This window comes from Lissotriton vulgaris, chromosome 8 (assembly GCF_964263255.1).
Source record: "Lissotriton vulgaris chromosome 8, aLisVul1.2, whole genome shotgun sequence".
In the NCBI taxonomy this organism is placed as follows: Eukaryota; Metazoa; Chordata; class Amphibia; order Caudata; family Salamandridae; genus Lissotriton; species Lissotriton vulgaris.
The window spans coordinates 1,508,697,435-1,508,721,144 of NC_141696.1; the positions used below are offsets into that span (position 1 = coordinate 1,508,697,435).

Consider the following 23,710-nt stretch of genomic DNA (forward strand, 5'->3'; position numbering starts at 1 on the left):
GCACAAAGCTGCAGGCACCGCGCTGTGCCTGCCGCTTTGTGCATGCAAATGCAGGGGGGTACCATAGGTACCCCCCATGTGCACCCCCCACCCCCGTCACCCTGGGGGCCCACAACGGGCCCCCAAAGAAATCACTGTATGCCTTTCCACGGTGGAGAAGCTGCCGCGGAAAGGCATCTGTTCACCCCAATCCTATTATGGCTGGCAGTGTCTGTTAGACACCGCCTCCATATTAGAGCTTTCGTAAGGCGACTGCGGCGGACATGCGGCGGGCGGTCTTCCTGACCCCCCCAGCCATCCTAATCTGGCTGGGGGTCTTTGAAGGCTCCGCGGCGGTTTTTCCGCATCCTCCGGGCCGGCGGACACTTCCGCCGGCCCGGAGGATGCGGAAAAACCGCAATCCTAATGACCTCCTTAGTTTGTTACACGTTACCAAAAGAGGGGTTTTACCCAAAAAGTCACTGGGAAACACACAATTTGATTTTGTGGCAGTTTGATGCTAAAACCATATTCCTCTTGCTCCTCTAGTGGAAGCCAAGAAGAAGAAAAAGAAAAAACCTTATCCTACCCCTACAGTCCCCCTGTATTGATGGACTGATTCCAACCCAAAGTGAAGGATACATGTGAGTCAGACCCCCATTAGAATACAGTCAATTCTTGTCTAATTGCTTGTGAATTTGACACCTGTAATTTATTGATTCATGATACCATTCTTGCTCCTCTCTAGTTGGCCCAGCCCACTAGTAATCGACCATACAGAAGTTGGTCCATCAGATTCTAGACATTCGGAGCCGGCTGGCCCGATATACCATGGTAAATAATAATCTCTTATTATTATATAGCTACATTTTAAATTCACCTTTCGTTTAAATTCATTCAGTCCTCTTTTACTTTTTAGAATTGTCTGGCCCCATCACTACTTTCCCTGTCCTGATGAAGACCCCGTTTAAGGGCTCAAGTAAACCTCCCATGTAGGGGTCGAAACGTCGACGGCTCTACCTGTCTTTGTCATCCGGCACTATCCATGACTAAAATATTTACAAGTGTGATCGTAGAATGACTTTTGTACTAGTTGAACTGTAACTTTGGCTTGAATAAGTTATAGCCTTTTCTTCATTAATAATGAATGTTTTGTTTTGAATATGAAACTTAGTTCTCTCCTTTGAATCACCCTATCCTCCTTTTATTTCACACCTTACTCTCCCTCCTCCCCCCCTTCTGTAACAGAACCGGCAAAGTATTGAGCAAGTCTGGGAAACAAATGCAATCTTCAGCGTGCAGAAAGATATGACGCAGTAGTACTCAGGCACCCTTTACAAGCGTCCGGAGCCCACCCCAGGTACTCCAGCATCAGAATGTAAGTTACTGCGGATTCTGTGACCTCCAGGGGTGTGACATCAGTTCAGTAGGCATCCAGAATGGAATCCTTGGCTGCCACTGAAAAAATTGTGATTTCCATGTGAGTCGGTAATTAAGGGTCCTACTCGGCCAGTAAGTTGTTGACGATTTATTGTTCAGTTAATAAAAAATTACAGTAAAAAACATCTTAATACAGTTTTCTTACATTTCATACAATAAAACATATTTATGCAATTTCCTTACTTTTCATGCATAACTAATCCTTGGCTCTTATTTTAAAAACACATAAGTAAAAGTATTATTCCTCATTTCATTAGTACTAAATAATCTCTTTATTGATCACTATTAGTTAGTTTCCTCTCTGCTATTTCTATAAACTTCAAAAGTCTGCCAGTGAGTTGTAAACCTTCTCCCTGCAGGCTGGCTATGACTGCTTGTCGACATGTTCGTATCAATTTACTATTAAAATCCTGCCTCAGCAGCCTCCTACGTTCAACTAATAATGCTGGGCAAGTACAAATGATATGACAAATATCTTCTCTATTATAGTTACAGAGACAACACATCCTTTCAACACTCAGCTTTTTCCAGGTTGGGGTGTCTCCACGGAATAGGCTGTTGCCTAACCGGAGACTCATAAACTTCAAATTGGCCCTTTGGCTATTTAAATCCCCTAGATAGCTCTGAGATTTGACCATACCATAGGAAGCAATCACTGTCAACGCATGGTATCTTTTTGCCAGAATTGATTTATCCAATAACAAGGAAAAATGTTTACTGCACCCATTTATCACTTTGGTAAATGCCACTTGTGAAAGGGGTAAAGCCCATAATTGTTCAGCCTTAAACATATCTATTGCCAATTTGAAGTATTAATAGGCCACTTATGCTTGTTGTCACTTATCGCCTCCCAGACCTCTGTCATAAGCGTTGAGTTATTATCCCGTCTCAGTTTATGGTAAAATTTCAAATATCCCCCTAAGCTGTTTAGGTTCTGTCGTCTAAGGCCGAACTCAAGTCGAATTTGAGCTGGTGATGTACGCTGAGGGAGATGAAACAAGCGGCAATAGGTACCTGTCACCAGCTTGTCTATGATATTATCAGCGCGTCCTCTAAAGGTCTCTACTCCATCTGTCAGAGATGGAACATGCTTAACTGACATTATTCGCAGTAACAGTTTGAGAGGAAGACTTTTAAGTTATTTGAGGGGAAGACTTTTAAGTTATTCTGGAGGGTAGTAAATGCTGCAGTTTATGAGTTATTTCTTCTCTGTAGTGCTGCCAACTGATTCTTACCCAAACCCCTTGCATCTAGTATGACACCTGATATCTATACTCTGAAACAGATTCCAACACAGACCCTGCTATACTCAATATAGGTTGCGCTGCTAACCCTCTTGACACCAGCACTTTTTTTTACTTCTTTAAGTTGACCTTTAACCCATGAGATGAAGCGTATTAGTCTCTGCAGCTCCACATTTGTATAACTTAATAATACAATGTCGTCGGCATACAATAAGTGGGAAACCTTAAAACCGGCAACTGGCGGGGAATGAGAGTTAATATTTTTCAACCTATGTGAGATGTCAGCTTTTTTTACACTACTGTACCCTGGCCCAACCTTACTCTCGTCCAGGTATTGGTATACAGCAGTTGGATGGCTCTCAACAAACTAGGTGCAATTCCACGTTTCGATAACTTGTTCCAAAGAATATTCCTTTGCACCGTGTCAAAGGCCGAACTAAAATCGATAAAACATAAATGCAGGTTCAATGACCGGCACATAGCAATTTCAATTACAAGAGCTACATTTGAATGTTAATAATAGTCCCCATGCCTTTTTTAAATCCTGTTTGATTCATTGGCAGCTGTTTACTGGCACCCACCCAAGCCGTTAGCTCTGCCAGCAGACATTTAGCAAAAAACTTAGCTTCACAATCCATTTAGGATATTAGTCTATAATTAGTAGGGTCCAAGACCTGGCCAGCTTTACAAATTGTGCCAAGATTGAGCCCCTCAATTTATCGGGCATTTCTTCATTCTACAGGGCATGATAAAATAATCTTGTCAGATTCTATGCCCAATATTGCGAGTTTTCTTTAAATAGGGCTTGAGGGATGCCATTTGGTCCTGGACCACCACTCCGACGACTAGAAGTTATAATTTACTCCACTGGTGGACTGTTTTTTAGCAGTTTGAGGGCTTGCTTTATGGTCAGGAGGGCCGATTTCTAGCAGTTTGTGGGCCTTCCTTTATAGCAAGGTGGACTGTTTTTTAGCAGTTTTCAGGCCTGCTTTATGGCGATGTGGACTGTTTTTTAGCAGTTTGTGGGCCTGCTTTATGGCCAGGTGAGCTGTTTTAGGCAGTTTGTGGGCCTGCTTTATGGCCAGGTGAACTGTTTTATGCAGTTTGTGGGCCTGCTTTATGGCCAGATGGGCTGTTTTTAGCAGTTTGTGGGCCTGCTTTATGGCCAGGTGGGCTGTTTTTGGCAGTTTGTGGGCCTGTTTATGGCTATGTGGGCTGTTTTTTTTAGAAGTTTGTGGGCCTGATTTATGGTTAGGTGGGTTGTTTTTTAGCAGTTTGTGGGCCTGCTTTATAGCCAGGTGGGCTATTTTTTAGCAGTTTGTGGGCCTGCTTTATGGCCAGGTGGGCTGTTTTGGCAGTTTGTGGGCCTGCTTTATGGCTAGGTGGGCTGTTTTTTAGCAGTTTTCTGGCCTGATTTATGGCCAGGTGGGCCGGTTTTTAGCAGTTTGTGAGCCTGCTTTATGGCTAGGTGGGCTGTTTTTTAGCAGTTTGTGGGCCTGCTTTATGGCCAGGTGGGCTGTTTTTGGCAGTTTGTGGGCCTGCTTTATGGCCAGGTGGGCTGTTTTTTAGCAGTTTGTGGGCCTTGTTTAGGGCCAAGGGGGGGGGGGGGGGCAAGGGGGTTTGTATTGCTGATTTCCTTCATATTACTGGAAACTTTGGATGCAGCCAGAAACACAGCCTCATGCTGCCTCACTTACTTCTGAAGATGTTACAAAACATCACAATTTTACAATTTTTACACCACCAAGGCCAACTGATTTATATGCGCCACTTAAAAAGCAGGTTCATTAGACATATAAATCTCATATTCTACGTTTTATTTGTAACGCTATTTCAACCTGACAAGTAATGTGGATGTTTGTACTTTGGACGGCATAATGAATTACAGAGAGCAATAAACTGACGACTGGAAAATGCTGAATTAATCTCAGACACAGTTATTCATTCTGGGTTCATTTCATTGTGTGTTTTTATTTGTTTTTTATTACATTGCCAGCAGCATTCCAGAGGGGCTCGAATCACACGCAAGCCAAGCCAGTGTCGAACTGCTAGGACGCATCCCCTCTGAGTGAGAAAGGAGACGACGACAGAAAACAAATGATGGAAAAAAAGCTTCAATTAATCACAGACATTGGTAATGAACTACTATGGTTCATTCCATTGTTTTTAGCTTGTCTGTGCCACGCCAGGGGCAAAGACAGAGCTGCAAATGTCGGGGCTCTCGTTGCAATGGCGACGACGAGCTACACAAAGTGGAATGGGCTTGTGCCCAGGCGGTGGTTCATAACACTAGTATTTCCATCCACCACTTTTGTGCGTTTAACGTTCTACAGGTAACAAACATCACAGTTCCAGACACACAAGCCCTGCATCTTGGGGCCCGAGGCAGCAGGACGAAAGGTCGCTTTTTAATCGTCATTTGTTGTTTCTTGGCAAACATTTCGAAGAATTCCCTTCTTCAAATTGAAGCCAATCAAGACAATTAAAAAGAATTAGACCACGTCCAAGGGAATGACTACGACTGTCACTGCTTACTATGGTGGCAAATGATTCCATTCTTTACTCAAAGTTCCACTGCTCTCAATCCAATATTGTTTCAATCCTTACACGAGGGGGAGAGTCCAACTCCCTCCCTCACACAGGCCCTCCAGGGCTCCAAGGAAGATCCTGAGAAATGCTTTAACCCCTGCATCCAGGCCCCTCTCCCCCATCCCCAGGTCAGCTGGGTGTCTCGGACCATCCTGGAGAAGGGATGGAAATTTAAGACTGAAACATAGAATAGTGAAATCAGAGTCTCGGAGATGCGAGTAAGTAATTTAAGCATTACTTCCTCATCCGTTTCCTCGTTCCAGTCCTTACACAATGGAGTAACCTTAAGCCACGCCTTAGCTTGGGTGACCAGAAAAGACTGTACTAAAAGGCATACAGACACGAGATGGGATTAAAGAAGCCTTCTTCATATTTGCTTCACAGTGGAAAGAATTCTAGAACTGAAGTCTACAGCCCCAGTAGGCTTCACCTAAGTGGATGGTCAACGTTGAAGTGTCACTCGTGTGCCCGCCCCACACACCTCAACCAAAGAAGCTCTCTGTGTCTAAGCACGACCCAAGACAAGTCAAGGTACCGTGCACCGCAGGGGGCAAGGAACGTTTTGTAACGTATATGCCGCCATGGAAATGCAAGATCTCGCCCTACATCTCAGAGCAGGCGTGGAGGGTTTGAAAACGTTTCTTGGCAAAGTTCACAAAACAGGGTGTAACCACTGAAAAGAAGCCACTCTTGGCACATAGGTCATAACTGCCCTTCTCACAACCAAAGAGAGAAGCATAACCTTTCAATGGTGTTTCTGTAAAGAATCCACAGCCAAAATCAGATCCAACTAGGAACCAGGCTCTACCTATCAGGATGAGAAATGGCAAACTTTCTGAACTATGTGAAGGATAGTGTTGAAACGTATACACAACTCACAGGTTTTGCTAAACCCTTAAAAGTAAACCTGATGAAAACAAAGGATGTCTACAAAAACCCCTAAAACTCCTCCCTCTTGTAGAAAAGCAAACATGTGCATAACATCTTCTGACACATGAGCTGGATCCACCAACATGAAGCACAGTTACACGAGTAAGATCTGCTTCTAGAGCTCTGTGGTGCAGTAACTAGCCTGATCCTTTCATACTGATTGGAACATCCAATCATCCAATTAGTGATGTCTAAGAATGCCCATCTTGTGTAACACAAACACCAAAGAGCCAGTACTTTACCACGTATCCTGGGTGCAGACTCGACACCAAATGGCAGGACACAAAATTGGAAATGCTGATCCTGTTCTGCAAATCTCAGAAATATCTGAATCTGATCCATAGGAATGTGGAGATAAGCAACATGTTCGGCCAAGTTTGGCCAAGAATTCTCTGTTGTGAAACAAAGCAATTCTTTTTTAAAGGAAGCCTATCTTGAAGTGCATTGTCCCACTCTGTTCTCAACTCTTTTTAGACCAAATACTCGGTGATATGCTCCTGTAACTTTATTCACTAGGAAAAACAGCCTAGACTCCTGGGTATGGTTCTTCTACAGGAACTGGAATCACTGTTTTTTTCAGAAGTAACATAGTTTTAACTTCTCCTAATGCCTGTGTTTTGGAATCTGCTTCTGGGATCAGGTATAAGGATGAATTCAGAATCTGGGAGCATGGAGACAAAGTTTAGAACATATCCATCTTGAATAATACCCAGCACCAACTGAGCTGTCTGCTTCCTATAATGGATACAGCCACCAAATCAATCTGGATTCTCCATTGTACCTCATGATCAATCCTGAACAGAAGAAGGATGAGCTGTGTTAGTTTTTCTCTGATTTTCTGTGCTGGAAACACTTGCAACAGGAGGTTCTATATGTGCAAGAAGAGTGGTTGTTGTTTATCAGCCCCCAGAGAAAGATGAACCAGAGACCTTTCCCTTATAAGGCAATGCATGCTTTATGTCTTCAAAGGATGTCAGCACACAATAGCGTCCTTTCTTCTCTATCGCTTTCCAGTCTCTCATCCACATATGCGATCTTGCTACCACTGATGCTAAAGCACAAGCTATATCCCAAAAACATGATCATTGTTGCATTTGAGCAAGTAGATCAGAACAGTTCACTCCTTTCTGCAGAGTCCCTCCGTAATACTCACAATCTTTCCGCAAGTGTAGGTTTCTGCCCTTGGGGCCTAATTCTCTGCATATGCTTCCAAGAACCATAGCTATTGTGGAGGCTGGGTGTCTAGTGGGGTTGGGCCAGCCTTTCATTTTGTTTTTCCCCTAAAAACAGGGTTGGATTGGGATGTAGAACTGAAATGGAGCCTTATTTCAGTTCTACAACATCAACACTATGTGGACTCATCCATGTTAAGCCTCCCTCCTGTTACTGTTGTGATGTGCACCTGAGAGAAGGGCTAGCCATCTAAACAAAAGCACAGACGGGCTGCCGCCTGAAGTATAGACTTCTGGTAACAGGGCTTCCTAAATCAGAGTACATGAAATAAAGAACCATTGGAAAGGGCAATTGATCTGGCATCGGCTGTGAACCCAGCCTATTATACATAGCTACACACACACACACACACATACATATACATATTTATGTGATCAAGCCTCTTGGTGGAGGCGAAACGCGTCATGGCGGATTGCTGCTGGCTGACTATTTGCACAAAAATAAAGCACTAAGGATTTTGCACCACTCCCCGTTGTTCTTTCCAAAGAAGGGAAATTTTAAATGGCGATTTTTGTTATATATATGTATATATGTATATATATATATATATATATATATATATATATATATACATATATATAGATATGATGCTTGCAATGTATCCTCCTGTTCAAAGACGCACGCATAGGCAGGTGAATTCCTTCAATTCTTTATTGAGACAAAGTGAGCATTTTCAGTTCAGAATAACTTCTTTAGCCTTACGCGCTTCAGGGCAGCAGCCCCTTGTTCACAGGCATGTAAAAAGGATTGCGCAGTAGTTTTTAAAAGGCACTTCCCTCTGCATATGATTAATTTAAATTGCCCCCAGTGGGCTTTGCAGGTGAGTCCAACAAATGTTGCATGCTGGGTTATGTAGTGCTTTTGTACAAATTATTACCCTCCAGTGGGTTCTGCATTTCTCCCATAATGTTCGTGCGGTTTCTTAGCCCTCCAGTGGGCCTCCCAAAAGAAAAATGTTCACGTAGTTTGTGTCTGTCTGCCTTTCCACTGATATATATATATATATATACATATACATATATATATACACATTAAATATATATATGGGGTCATGCACTGAGAAAGACACACGTTAAATCTTGAGTATTCATGCACATTCTTTTATTGTGCGTCCTTTTCACAGACATTAGAAACAGTTCATCTTCAATTAGTAGATCATCGTTTTCAGAGAACATCATATATTGGGTTGCAAATCTTCATCAACATGTAGTGGACTTGACATGATACTACGTACACTGATGAGAGGCTACTGCCGGATTATGTTATTGGAAGTTATCATTGGATACCACATAATGCTACGAAGATTATTTGGGAACCTTTTAGCAAGATTACGGATATAAACTTTCCTTGGATGAATTAAAACTCTCAAGCCCTGAAGAAGCGAAACAATTTCACGAAATACATGTTGGCTGTCAAATCCACTACATTGTTGATGAACACTTGTAACCCAATATATGATGTTCTCTGAAAACGATGATAATTCTACTAATTGAAGAGGAACTGTTTCTAATGTCCGTTTAAAGGATGCACACTAAAAGAATGTGCATGGATACTCAAGATCCAATGTGTGTCAGTGTGTGATGTAATGCATAGAGTATTCCCTGAGAGGAAGACAGGGAACTGAGAACCAGCACCGGGCATTTTCTTTATTTTTCCTTTTTTGTGATATATATATATATATAATGCCAGAGAAGAACCGTGATAAGAGAGAATAAATCTTCCTGAAATATTTACCTGCTGCGAGGTGGTACGTTATTCTGTGGTACGAAGTACGCTGGATGCAGAGTTTACAAGAATATATATATATATATATATATATATATACATTTATATATATCGAGAAATAATAGCCCTGCACCTCTAGCTGGTGTCTGGAGAACAGAAACCACGGCGAATACCAAGTTTTCAGGCAAAGTGATGCTTATTTCACCAAATTACACAACACAACGGTCTGACGCATTTCGGGCGGATGCCCTTGATCACAGATATTCTAGCTTGTGTGTGCCATTTTTTTTATAATGCAGTAGTGAACACCATGTGACAATTAACATAGAAAACATACTACTTTTCAGATCTATGGTTGACAGATTCCTAATGGAAGGGCATAAGTATAATTTAGCCAACCCAAAATAAATCATATACTGAATAAATTCAGGAATTAACAAAAGAGAATAATCCCTACTGAAAATTACAAATGGAAATATATATATATATGTGTGTGTATATATATATATATATATATATATATATATATATATTATATATATATATATTAAACCAAAAGGAATATGCTACTTACCAGTATGCATCTGTTCTTGGCATGTAGGGCTGCTGACATTCATATCTGTGCATAGATCGCCGCCTAGTGTTGGGTCTGGATGATTGCACTATGTTGTCTTGGAAGAGTCTTCAAAGTATCACAAGATAGGTGACTCCCCCCCTGGACTACAGTGCGCATGGGCATCTTCTCCATCCTCAGATTGTTTTTCGCCATTGTGGCAGAGATGGAGATAGTAAAGTAAGAGATGGCCATGCCAGAGATAATGCTGCAGCTGCAACAGGCACCGGGGAGGAGGGCGGGCGATATGAAAGTCAGCAGCCATACATCCCAAGAACAGATGCATACTGGTAAGTAGCATATTCCGTTCGAGTCATGTGGGCTGCTGAATTCATATCTGTGCATAGACTGAATAGCAGTATCTCCTCTAGCGGTGGTTACCTGTGCCAGCTGCAGCAGTTTGGAAAAGAGTTTTGAGGACAGCCTGGCCTACAGCAGCTTGCTGTTTAGCTTGCACGTCTACACAGTAGTGTTTTGTGAAAGTGTGTATGGTGGTCCATGTGGCTGCCTTACAGATGTTTTCAAGGGGAATGTTTCCTAGAAAAGCAATGGATGCACCCATTTTCGTTGTAGAGTGTGCTCTTGGGGGGACGGTTAAAGTGCGTTTTGCTTTTTGATAGCAAATTTGGATGCATTTAACTATCCATCTGGCTATTCCTGACTTTGAAATCGGATTTCCTTTGTGTTGTGGTGCAAAGGCAACGAATAGTTGTTTTGTTTTTCTAAATAATTTAGTTCTGTCCACATAATAAAGTAGAGCTCTTTTTACATCTAATGTGTGTAGGGCTCTTTCGGCTACTGGCTGTGGGTTCTGAAAGAAAACCGGCAGTTCTATTGATTGGTTGATATGGAAGTTGGATACAACCTTAGGCATGAACTTAGGGTTGGTTCTAAGAACCACCCTATTGGCATGTACCTGCATGAAAGGTTCTTGAATTGTTAGTGCTTGTAACTCGCTCACTCTTCTGAGTGAGGTAATGGCAACCAAGAATGCAACCTTCCACGTTAAGAATTGTAGTTCGCATGAGGGGAGAGGTTCGAAAGGAGGGCCCATAAGTCTGGTTAGTACTATATTTAGGTTCTAGACTGGGGAAGGAGGGTGTTTTGGGTGGATCACCCTTTTTAGCCCCTCCATGAAGGCTTTGATTGCTGGTACCCTAAACAGTGAAAGGTGTTGCCTGTTTTGAAAGTATGCTGCTATAGGAGCGAGGTGTAGTAGTATAGAAGGGTATGCTAAGTTACATCTTAGTAGATGCAGCAGGTAACATATAATGTTTTGTATGGAAGGGTCTAAAGGGTTGATTTGGTTATTATTGCAGTAAATAACAAATCTTTTCCATTTAGCTGCATAGCATGCTCTCGTAGTTGGTCGCCTTGCCTCCCTAATGATGTTCATGCAATCTGGGGGCAAGTTAAGGTATCCGAACTCTAAGAACTCAGGAGACAGATCGCTAGGTTCATCTGTTTGGGATCTGGGTGTCTTATTTCTCCATGGTTCTGAGTTAGAAGATGTGGTGCAAGGCACAGTCTTTGATGAGGCACTTCTGAAAGTTCTAGGAATGTGGTGTACCACGGTTGTCTCGCCCATGTGGGAGCAACTAGGATCAGCATGAGTGAGTGTTGCCGTAGTTTGCGTGCCACCAGCAGGATTAGCGGTGCTGGGGAAAAAGCGTACGCAAATCTGCCTGACCAGTTCATCCATATCGCATTGCCCTGTGACAATGGATGTGGGAATCTGGCGGCAAAGAACTGGCATTTGGAGTTTTCGTTTGTGGCAAACAGGTCTATTTCTGTGTGACCCCACTTTTTGAAAAATGGCTGGAGAACTTAGGGGTGAATCTCCCATTCGTGTAGTTGTTGGCTGTGCCTGCTGAGCAGGTCGGCAATCTGATTGTCCTTCCCTGGAAGGTGTTCTGCCAGGAGAAAAATGTTTTTTGGAATCGCCCACTTCCATATGCTCTGTGCCAGATGGGACAGCTGTGGAGAGTGCGTTCCTCCCTGTTTCTGGATATAGTACATTGAGGTCATGTTGTCCGTCAGGATCAACACCGTCTTATTGTACAAGTACTTTTGAAATGCTTTTAGGGCTAGAAATATCGCTAGCAATTCTAGTTGGTTGATATACAGCTTTTTCTGTTTGTTTGTCCAGAGCCCTTGTACTGTGTATTGAAGGAGATGGGCTCCCCAGCCTGTCAGTGACGCGTCCGCTGCCAGTACTAGTTGTGGAACCGGCTCTTGGAACAGGTTTTGTGGGTTCCACCACTGCAGAGAGTTGTGAGCGCGACTGTCTGCCAACACTAGGACTTTTAGTTGTCCTTGAGCCTGGTTCCATTGCCGTGCTAGGCATTCCTGTAACGGGCACATTTGCAGTCTGGCATGGGGGACATTGAATATGCAGGAGGCCATAATGCCTATCAGCTGCATAAGGACTCGAGCTGGTAGAGAGTATTGTGGGAGGAATTTGCGAATGAGTGTCTGCATACTGGCTATCCTTGCTGAATTAAGATATGCCTTCGCCACTGAGGTGTTTATAGTGGCTCCCAGGTATTGCTGTACGTGGGAGGGTTGCAGATGCGATTTTGTGTAGTTGATTGAAAAGACTAGGCTGTGTAGCAACTGAATTGTTTGAGACGTGTGTGCTGCACACTCTTGGTACAATTTTGCTTGTATTAGCCAATCGTCCAGGTAAGGGTACACATGGACCACACATCTTTACTGGACGCGTATTTAACTATTTCGGGACAACACGCACACTAATATATGATACGGTTTTGGAACCAGTCCTTTGATTCTCCTCTTCTCGCAACCTACAGTCACAGGCCCAGCTGGGTCGGAATTATCACCAGCAGTGCGACCTTCTGGTTTAGATACAGCCATTTTAGCCCTGAGGATTCGCAATAGCGATGAAACACGTGCCGGCTGGCTGTTTGACATAATAAAGGACTACGACAGACAACTGTCCCTCTGGAGCTTCCAATTTACTTCTGTTGTTTTGCTTCATTGTACTTTGTTTATACCTGTTTATATATATATATAATATATATATATTATGTGTGTTACTTTTTTGAGTGCATTGGGTAAACCCTTAAACACATGGACGGACGTGTTGCCTCCTGAGATGTGCTGCCACTGTCGCTAAGCATTTTGTAAACACTTTTGGAGCAGTGGTAACCCCAAAGGGCAAAACCTTGAATTGGTAGTGTTGACCTTCTATTGTGAACCTGAGGTATTTTCTGTGGGCTGGATGGATGGGTATGTGGAAATACGCATCTTTGAGGTCCAGTGTTGCTAGGAAATCTCCTTGCTGTAGCAACGGGAGCACTTGTTGTAGTGTGATCATGTGGAAGTGCTTCCATAGTATATATTGATTAGGGGTCTGAGGTCCAATATTGGTCTGAGGGAACTGTCCTCCTTTGGAATGAAGAAGTATAGGGAGTATACTCCTATCCCTTTTTAGTGGAAAGGGACTTGCTCTATGGCCCCCTTTTCAAGCATGCATTTCACCTCTTGTTGTAGCAGGGTGATGTGTTCCGTGGACATAGGACGATGTCTGGGTGGTATGTTTGGTGGTGTAGAAGTCAGTTCTAGGCAATAGCCAGACTGGATAATTTCTCTCACCCACCTGTCCGTGGTAATTGTGTGCCAGACAGGTAGGAACTGTTGTAGTCTGCCTCCGACTGGTGTTAAGTGGTCTGGAGGTAGCGTAATGAAGTCACTGTTTTGTGGCAGTGGAGGCTCTGGTGACATTGCCTCCACGTCCTCTTCCCTTATTATTGTTACCTCTGTAACCTCCTCTGGTGGTGTTCTTGTTAAAGGAACCTTGTGTGTTACTTTAGTATGAGGCAGATGTTTGCGAGGTATTTCCTCGTGTATTTGCTCTGTATGAGGAGCGTCAGAAGGAGCCCCTATGTTGCAGGAATTGCAATGCACCCATTGATTTTGCGGTTTCCGTGTCTTTTTTCATTTTATCCAAAATGGTGTCGACAGCAGGGCCAAATAGAAAGTCCTGATTGACAGGCTGGTTAAGAATGGTGGACTGCACCTCATTCTTAAACCATGAAATACGCAGCCATGCATGTCTGCTAAGTAAGACGCTAGTGTTAATTGACCTAGCTGCGGTGTCTGCTGCGTCAAGCGCACATTTGATGGAGGCGTTTCATATGAATTTTCCCTCTTGTATGAGATCATTAGCTTGTGCTTTAAAAGGCTCAGGTAGATGTTGCATGAGGTTTTCGAGCTGATTATAGTGCGCCCTATCATAACGAGCCGGGAGGGCTTGTGTATTAGCAATCCTCCATGAGTTTGAGGCTTGTGCTGCTACCCTTTTGCCTGATGCCTCTGGTATTTTTGACTCTTTGTCAGGGGGAGGTGCTTCCCCTGTTGTCTGGGAGTTGGCTCTTTTACGTGCATTAGCCACCACCAGTAAGTCTAGTGGCAACTGCCCTTTGATGTAAGTAGGGTCTGTAGGAGCTTCCCTATACTTCTTTTCTATTCGGGGATTGATTACCCGTGCCCTGACTGTATCCTTAAATATGTCAGGTGCGTGTTTTAGATCTCCCTTTAACATGGGAAGTGTTCTGACACTTTTCTCTGCAGTAGGGAATGTGTCAAATAAAATGTCTTCTTCCACAGGGTCATTATGCATGTCCACATTGTGGAATTGTGCTGCCCTGTCTATAAGTTGATTGAAGACTACTGTGTCATCAGTAGGTGACGGCTTGGTAGGATAAGTGGCTACATCAGGGATGGGATGGGTGTTGTAAGGGTCTTGTAATTCATCCCAAGGTTCTTCTTGTGGGTCAGGATCCTGTGGGAAATCATATAGAGGCTGTGGTTCATCCCCTGTGTCCCCCTCATTGTCCCTGTGGTGAGAAGGAGAGTAAGGAGCAAAAGGTTTAGTAGGCATGATAGGTTGAAAAGGGATGAAGGGTCTAGAGGGAGAAGTCCCAAAGTCTTTTTTCTTCAGTGGAATAGGGGAATGAGGATCAAAGTCCAAAGGCCTCTTTTTCCTATGCAGAATGGTATCTTTACCAGTCTCTGGATTGATATATATTTTTGCCTGGTCGTCCGATGTATCTGGGTAGAATAGTTCTTCCTCTACAGTCCTGGGTCGAGTGTTTGACCTTTTTGGATCGGGAACACTTGGTTTTTGGATGACTTTTGGTGTTTTGTCTGACTTTTTCGGTTCAGGCCCTTTTTTCGGGTCGACGGGTGTCTTCGGGCCGACCGGAACTTTCGGTTCGACACGTTTTTGTGCTTTGTAGGCTCCTTTGGATGAGTGTCTTTTTCCGAGTCGATGTTCTTTTTTGGATCGACTGGTGTCTTCAGAGCAGTTATCTTTGGGTTGACAGGTTTTTCCAGCCTTGCTACGGGCTTCGGTACAGCCCGTGTGCCGGGTCGACGGATTTTGGAACAATAGGCTTCTTTGGGTCGACGACCATTTTCGGTTCGGCGCCCTTCGGCAGTGTGCCTTTGTTTGGTTCGACAACTTTTTTAGGGTCGACAGTCTTTGGCTGAACGGCCTTTTTGGGGTCGACAGTCTTCTTTGGCTGTACAGACTTTTTGGGATCGACGCCCTTCAGGTCAACGACCTTCTTTGGCTCTGGAACCTTCTTTGGGACGATGGTACTGGGCCCTGGGGTCTCTGAAGGTTTCAGTTTCGGTTTCGATTTCGGAGCTGAGCCGGACGGCGGGGCTGGCAAAACTTTTTTATGATCTTGGCTAAGGCCTTTTGGCGATGCCTCGACCAGACAGAGCCTTTGTTAACGGGTCAATTGGTGTCGGGGCAGTGTACTCACGATTTGCCCCGGTGGGATCTCGTCATCGGAGTCTGAGTAGTCCCCGACGGTGATGATTTCTAGGTCCGAGTCTGGAGCGTCTTGGAGTTCCTGGTCATCATCGAAGATGTTGTCCGGTTCCGGTGCCTGTCGCTGCATTTCTTGCCTAGCGGCCCGTCGGTTTCGAATAGTTTTCTTGGATCGAAACTGGGCGCAGGCTGGGCAGGTTTCTTCCCTATGGTCTGGGGAAAGGCACTTGTTGCTTACTGAGTGTTTATCAGTATGTGGGAACTTGGAGTGGCATTGTGGGCACCTTTTAAACGGGCTTCTTTCCATCGACGGACGGCTCACGTGGCGTCGAAAAGGCACAACGGCCCGCGTCGACGACCGATTCGTGATGGAAGGTTGTATCGAGTAGAGAGGTACCAAACGAGAACAATACCGTCGAAGTCGAAGGCCTTTTGGCCTTAAGAAAAGTTTTGTTTTCGATTCCGAAGTTGGAGTATAGGAGTTAGCATCCGAACCCAATGGCGGAAAAAAAACAATCTGAGGATGGAGAAGATGCCCATGCGCACTGTAGTCCAGGGGAGGAGTCATACTTCGAAGACTCTTCCAAGACAACAAAGTTCAATCATCCGGACCCAACACTAGGCGGCGATCTATGCACAGATATGAATTCAGCAGCCCACATGCCTCGAACAGTATATTTTGCTTCAACAAGCACACTGTTTGTCACAGCCATCCTCCTGCATAAAGGAAACATCTTTGTGTCTAGATGTGTTTCTTGTGAAAAAACCCTGGGCCCTACTATGATGTTGAGGGGACAGCCATGCATCCAGTGTGTCCGGTCCGACCACTGTATTACAATACGGGCAGTCGGAGCGATTTTGGCTGGGGGAAAGGCTGCTGCCTCCGACAGGCTCAAGGAGCCCGTAGGGGTGGCAGTCGTAGCCTAATCACTAGAATGGAGGCGGTGCCTGCCGAGGTACCACTATAGGGATTAGGATGTCCCTCTCCCTCAGCCTCTACATGGTGGTCACCGGCACGTAAAGGCACAAGCTAAAGGACATCGCCGTAGGCATCTGCTATGGGGCCAGGGGGGCACGTGTGGTTCCCCCCCAAAAATCCATGTACATGGTGCCTGGCACGCAATGCATGGATATTTATTTAAAAACATAAATTTTCCAATTGCGGCTTGTGCCACGGCCCTTTTCCGGGCCGCAGGACAAGCCAGAATTGAAAAAGGGATGTTTGCGACTGTCTGCACAGCAGTCGCATCAAAATCTGACGGGTGGGTCTGCTCCCTTCTTTTCGGGAAGTCCCAATCCCAATATGACGGCGGTCGGAGGCTCATCCGACCACTATCGCAATGACCCCCCCCCCCACTGTCACTCATATTGAAGTCTCAGCCAATGGCTGAAGTGCGTTTAACTGTTGCCCAATGCGGTATGCTCTGGTGGGCAGAAGAAAAACGTAAATGACACAACAACAGACCAACGGATGAAGAGGACTGACTGCAAGCCCCTACACGTAAGTATAATACATAACAGTTTAGTCAAATTAACAGGTCTGCGCTAATGCCAGACCTATATACCACTTGTGGAAAAATGAGTTACGAAAGCTTTCTTAAGGATATTGCTACTTCTGGTTGAAAGAGCAATCGTGTTTCTTAAAATCGAAATTTGTCCATATGTCCTGCACCTCTCATTTTTGTAGAAATAAAATACATCAAAGTTAGTCGTTTAGAAGTAGTCCCTTACCATGTGGGAGTGTAATCTGGAGGGGCCGGGCAGGGCTCTTAAGGTTCCACACAGTCAGACTTCCATCGGAGTGGCTGCACATGAACTGTCTTCCTTCATGGTGCCAGCCCACAGAATGAATTGCCTGAGAGAACAGAAAAGACACAGATTTAGCTTGCCACTGGCAGAGAGAGCTGAGAAGCGAAGTATTCTCTTTGGATGACCCTTTCCCTGTCAGGGTGTGATGCATTCTGTTTGCCATGGCAAAATTTTTAAATGCCCCGAGGCCGCCATGCTTCATCAGTGGAAGATTCAGGAAGTGCACCTCCTAGCCTTACCACCTGATTTAGGGGTGTTTCCATGCAGCATATGGCAGGCTCCTCCGTTTCATCAGGGCGCATATACATGGGTATATATGTACAGCCACAGAGCAGTGAAATAGTTTACAGAGAAGCCAATGTATAGGATAAAGTTACCTGTGGCGCGTTAATGTTACTCCGTATCCAGAGCCTCCACTAAGAGTACTTGTTCACCTAGGGGCACACGTAGTAGAAAATACTTCTCTACATGTTTGATGGTGCTTTGCGTGACTTGTACCATGAATGCTGGTGTACATCATACGCATCTACAAAAACACTTGAGGAAGTGCAGAGGTAATGATAGAATCACCCTCCTAGATATCGTATTCAAACAAAAGGATTCTATCAATGTGTAAGGGTGAATTTTTTTTTTTTTTTAAAGTGAGGACCTAATATCTAAAAGTGAAGGAATGCCTCTCTGCGGTTGGCAGAAAAAGGCAGTGTGTGTTTTTAAAATACCCCTCGCACACTATGAATCCCATAGTGTCATTCTCCCATCCTTTGGGTCTTTCCGTCCCTCTACGGGGCGGGGCGTGCTACAACCAATGAGGTGCGTGGGAGCACTTAGCTCTTGACGATAGGCTATGTGATTGGTGAGGACAGTGGTAAGTGATAGGGAGTGTAGGGACCTATATACGTGAGTGTATGTACAAAAAGTTAACAAAGTTTAAAAATTCCCTGGCTAGTCGAAAAAAGTTATTTAATGGCTTCGCTGGCTGGGAACGTTAAAAGGGGGTTAGTAAGTAGATCAATATGTGTAGTCTACTATGTCGACATGACATGTTTCGTAGGCAGTCCCCTCCTGCCTACTCATCAGGACCTCTGCTGGTCCCTACAAACAAGTACTCAATTGTAAATAAAATGTAGTATGCCTATTGTCCTAAAACCGGGCAGCAAAAATCGGCTGCCTGGTTTTGCTTCTGGGCTTGAGTTGGCCCGTGTGAAGCCTTAATGAAAAAAGACCTATTGTGGTCTATTTTAATGATTGATACGGTGCCTCATGAGCCTGCGTCTTAGGGCATTTGCGGTTAAGTGACCGCATCAATTGTTCAAAGTTGTTCCATACCCTGCAGCAGCTCCGTGAGTTTGCCAATGATGGAAGAATTACACTATGGGATTCATAGTGTGTGAGGGGTATTTTAAAAACACACAGTGCCTTTTTCTGCCAACCGCAGAGAGGCATTCCTTCACTTTTAGACATTAGTACATCATACGCAAACACGCCCATTCACTTGCACCGGTGCTCAGTGCACCCCGTCTGATGAAAGGAGTCAGTCAGTGCTTGTTTTCTTCTAATGGCTCAGGGGGTGGTGGGAGGGGCTGGTAATGGGACACAGACTTACTACATAGGAGTAACAGAGTCAATGTAAAGGTATCTTTATCTTCCCCTATGTGTGGCCTCTCTTCCATTCAAACCCTCTGGGGTAATCCCACATTATTGAGAATCGACAGAGGGTAATAGTTGTTAAGGGAAGTCCTACGGACTGGGACTGTGCACCTGCTGGCTGTTCCATGCTGCCACTGCCACTTACTAGGACCTGGGAGGGGCAAGGGCTGCAGGGGATGGAGGCTGAGGGAGGTGCGGGGGCGTGGGAGGCAGGAGAGCGGGAAAGCCGAGTGGGGATTGATTAGGCATTGGCTGCTAGCCCAGCCTTTTAGCTTACCCAGCCCACAGTATGTTTTGTTTCATCATTCTATGCCCTCGCCTATGTGTGTGTATATACTTCTACATATATACACACACACACACACACAGGGATGTATGACGTTACAACGCATACTTTTACTACGCATGCCTTTACAACGCGGTTTTTACATCGCAAACCTTTACAACGCATAGCGCTTTGGGGTGCTGGATAGTGAAAAGTTTAATTTACTATTCCAACTCCAGTCCCCGTGGACACTAGGGAAGGTGTTGGATAGTAAATTAAACTTATTCCCTATCCTAGAGCGCCCCCCAGCGCAATGCGTTGTAATGGTCGCGTTGTAATGGTAGTGCGTTGTAAAAGTTTCGTTTTAAAGGTTGTTATTATTATTATTATTGTGTTTCTTATATAGCGCCAGAATCGACCCCCGAAGGGGTATCTCCGCGCTTGCCTTGGGAACCCGTCCTGGCTTTTCCCTGTGAGATAGCCCCTACAGGGCATCCCCAAGGTGAAAGCCAAGCCAGTGAAGTAGTGTGGCTCACTGGTTAGAGGCGGCAGACCCGAGAGCAGAGGTCGGCCCGGGACCAGGGTTCGATTCCCGGTGCGGCAGGTTTCTGGACCAGGGTCAGCGGACTCGATAATTCTCTCGCCTCGGTGCCCACTCTGATCAGTGATCACACTCGGCAACTCTGGGCATTAGCTTGCCTCATCTTCACTAACGGCCCCACCAGACCGCCGGGGATGCCTGGTCTCACCCTGGAGATACCCATTAAGGGACCATCTCTCAGGGAAGCCAGAAAGGGTTTCGCAGCGGTCGAAGCGCCTTGGGACCCTACGGGTAAGTAGTGCGCTATATAAATGCCAATACATTTACATTTACATACATTTACATTTACGTAGAGAAAATTGAGGCAAAAACAAAAAACTGTGACACAAAAAACAGGGCTTAAGCAAAAACGGCAGAAGGAGGCAAAAGAGAAAAAGGCAAAGGAGAGCAATAGCAGTAATCAGTCAAAGAGAGAACAGTGGCAAAACAGAAGTCAGTGGCAGAGTAACATGGCAGAAGAAGGCAAAAGAGAAACAGCAAAGAGAGAACTGGTGACACAGAGCACAGCAGGATTTAGACGAAGAGAAAAACAGTCTCAAAATAAAAACATGCCGAGAAGGCATGGGAGAAAGACATTGTGAGAGAGGGAAAGAGAGAGCGAGAGAGAGAGTCATACACCGCTTCATGTGCCAGAATCGGCAGAATTTCTTTACTAGCCACTCTAATATTCTTGTGTGTTATTTTTGGGTGGAAGACAATGCCCTGATCTCAAGTAATATAGATTAAAATGTGCCCAGTTAGAAATTAAAACATGCAGTTATAAATTACACCTTCTACATTTATAGGTTACACATTGTCCAGGTTTCAATGCACCTCCTCTCTGGCAGTCAAAAGTAAGGTGGCCAAGGCAATGCCACAGCAATAACCTAGGGAGGTTATGTGCGTGGCTTCCCCAATCTACATGAATGACACATTCAGGGCTCGAAAGCTGCTTTGAGAAGACTTCTCCTGGGCCGCAGCTCCTTCTCTGAGCCTCCTACAAGCACCTCTTTTCCAGCTCATATTGGCTGAAGGCGTGACAATTGCTTGGAGATTGAAAGTTAAAACTGTGGGGGTGCCAAAATGCTGGACAAAGGGCCTCCTGCAATGTCTCTGAATGGGCAGCCAACCAGGCGCCTAATTGCAGGACACACCTGCAATGTCTCCTTGCAACTGGGACAAGAGGAGGTGTCCCGGTCCCCTAGGCCACCCCACATCATCCCTGAGAGGCTATGGGAGGGAGCCTCTTCCCATGGGCCCAATTGCAAAGAGACACCTTTTATTCAGTTGGTTCTGCAGGAGTACAAGAGGTTTGGTGGTGACATATATTCATACATATAAACAAAACACATGTTCTTGAGTGACATAAATGTTTATGTCAATACGTCCATGCAAAGTCGCAACGCAAATAAGGAAATATTTCATTTTGTTGTGGCTATTGTTCTCAGAAGAGGACACTCAAGAACATATGTTTTGTTTATATGTATGAATATATGTCACTTATTGTATCCTTGTTCAGCACCATTATCACCACTCACGACCTGTCACCAAGCATTTCACAGTTTATGTGTTTATTTATTTCCGTCAGCCTGCTATCCCTTGATTAATACTGGCAAGGTATATACTAAAGAATTACCTTTGGACCAAATTCTGTGTTGTGTGTCTCCTTGTACCCTGCATTTGATGTTTTTACATAATACGTATTAAGTACAGTGAAGCGAAGGAATTGTTTTTTCTCCCAACAGAACCACTGTTTTAGTTTAGCTTCAATACTCAGGTTCTGAGGGTTACTGAGTTACCCCATTATAACTAATGGCTTTTTGTGAAAAAGCAAAACACTTTAATATACTCACAAATTAGGCACTACACCAAGAATGAGCAAAGGAATGCATTTCAGTGGTTAGATTGTGAAAAATAAGTGCCAGGACTCTCGTCAGGAGGCCACTGCAGCTTGCACCAGCCCATTGCTCCTGTCAGCACTGCCTACGACAGAACCAGCCCAACTCCTAACCATGGAACCCTACACCGGCACAACCTGGGTACATGCAGGTACACAGCGTCCACCCACTCGTTTCACAGGGTGGACGCCGTCCCCCCTGCCAAGAAGTTGGGCCTTACAGAAATATCCTGACCTTTTCCTGGTGTACTTTTCAGACACCGGGACACATTCAGCAGTGCCAGTGCGTTGTCTGCTTTCGAATCCCAGCAGCAACGTGCAGGCTGCGAGGGGGCTTTTTTCACCTTCAGCTGGGCCAAAGTTTAGGGGCCGTCAGGCCTCCTTTTCTTTGAATTTTCTGACTAGAGATGGCCTGGAACCTCACACTCAAATGTAAATGTCATGGAGGGGAAACAAAAAGCACAAAGCTTGTTATCTCTTAACAGGTGCAAAGAGAGGCAGCTTTTGCCTTTGTTCAGTCCCTGTATATAATAGATGCATGCACTGTAAGAATGTCAGGTGTGTTGGTCTGTCCCAGTATTTACACAAATAACAATTTCAATAGCACTATTGTATTTCTTTTATAGCACTATGCAACCAATGCATGATGTCAGAGCTCTTTACGCAACATACACATTATACATTGATTATAAATCGTATACATGTGTAAATCAATGTACAAGATGAGTTACATAAGACATTGAGGGTTACAAGGTGTAGGAGTCACATATCCTTCATACCTAAATGTGGTCATTTAGAAGGATTAAAATCTATGAACTGCAGGTAACAAAAGGAACTATGTGTAAAAAGTAGTATCCCACTTTACTAATTACATAAAATAAAAACATGTCATCTTCGTGTTAGATAGTATGTCCTTTTCAGGAGACACATTTACCTTCTCTACTACTTTGATTCAAACCTGGAACTTTACAAAACTTGGAACTTTACAAAACACAGATCTCTCCAGCAAGTGCATTCACCACCAGAGTTATCTCACCATTATTACTATTCCCTGAGATTTACAGAGGAATCTTCACAGCAGATGCCTTAGCCCAATCAAATATTTTAGGAATGTAGACTTTGCAACAAATTAGGCATAACAGATCTACTACCATGCTTCTGCTGGTAGATGGTATTTCTTTGTGGCAGCGTTTAAAAAAATAAATGTATTAGTTGAGGCCCAGATTTTGCATTGGGATTGTGCCACTTTTTTGGCACAACCCCAACGCCTAATCTCATTTGTTAAATCTCATAAAGTGCTTAAATGTACTCATTATATATACCTGATAAACATATGTGTGCGGTCTTAATATCTGATGTCACTTCTTGTGTTGTCACTGCCAGTGAGGCCACTTCCTGTAATGTCACGTGCAATGTTAGACATCGTGACATCATGCGCTATGATGGCACGCGTCATGATTTCCCTTGCATATTGCCTAATCTGGTTAGTCCCCCACTTCGTTTTTACGACGTGTGCCCTGGGCACATCTATTAACCATGAAAACCTACAACTGTGACAATTCTGACTATTCCAGGCCTCTAAATGTGTAGGAATGGCTTGGGGGGCAGTAATAGCCATATTAAAGTAGGTTGAATGAGTAGGAATGGCTTTGAATGCAGTAATAGCCATATTAAAGTATGTTGAATTAATAAACTGTTGTTGTGCTCTTGTCTGTATTTCACATACAGCTCCACCATGTGGCTGACTGTTATAAGCGCCAGTGTTGAAAACCAGGTGCCGTTGCCGAGCACCGGAAACTACCAGCTCAATTTAAGCACTGATACATTTCTACACTTGTAGTGGATTTTTACAGAGAACCCAATTTGATTTCACTAGCGAATGTGCAAGCAGATTCCCTGGCTCTGAGACCGGAAGGTCAATCCTCACAAATTGTGCAGGGACAAAATATTGAG

At 44.3% G+C, this 23,710-nt stretch overlaps 1 protein-coding gene across 5 annotated transcripts in view; it reads right to left on the reverse strand.

Annotated features, from left to right (window-relative positions):
- Positions 1-23,710, reverse strand: part of STXBP5L (syntaxin binding protein 5L) — a 1,891,501-nt gene that overhangs the window by 921,637 nt on the left and 946,154 nt on the right. For all 5 annotated transcript variants that reach the window (XM_086935625.1, XM_086935622.1, XM_086935624.1 and 2 more), the window contains exon 8: positions 17,291-17,414. In XM_086935625.1, coding sequence (XP_086791751.1) covers positions 17,291-17,414 — 124 coding nt within the window. The remainder of the gene's footprint in view (positions 1-17,290; positions 17,415-23,710) is intronic.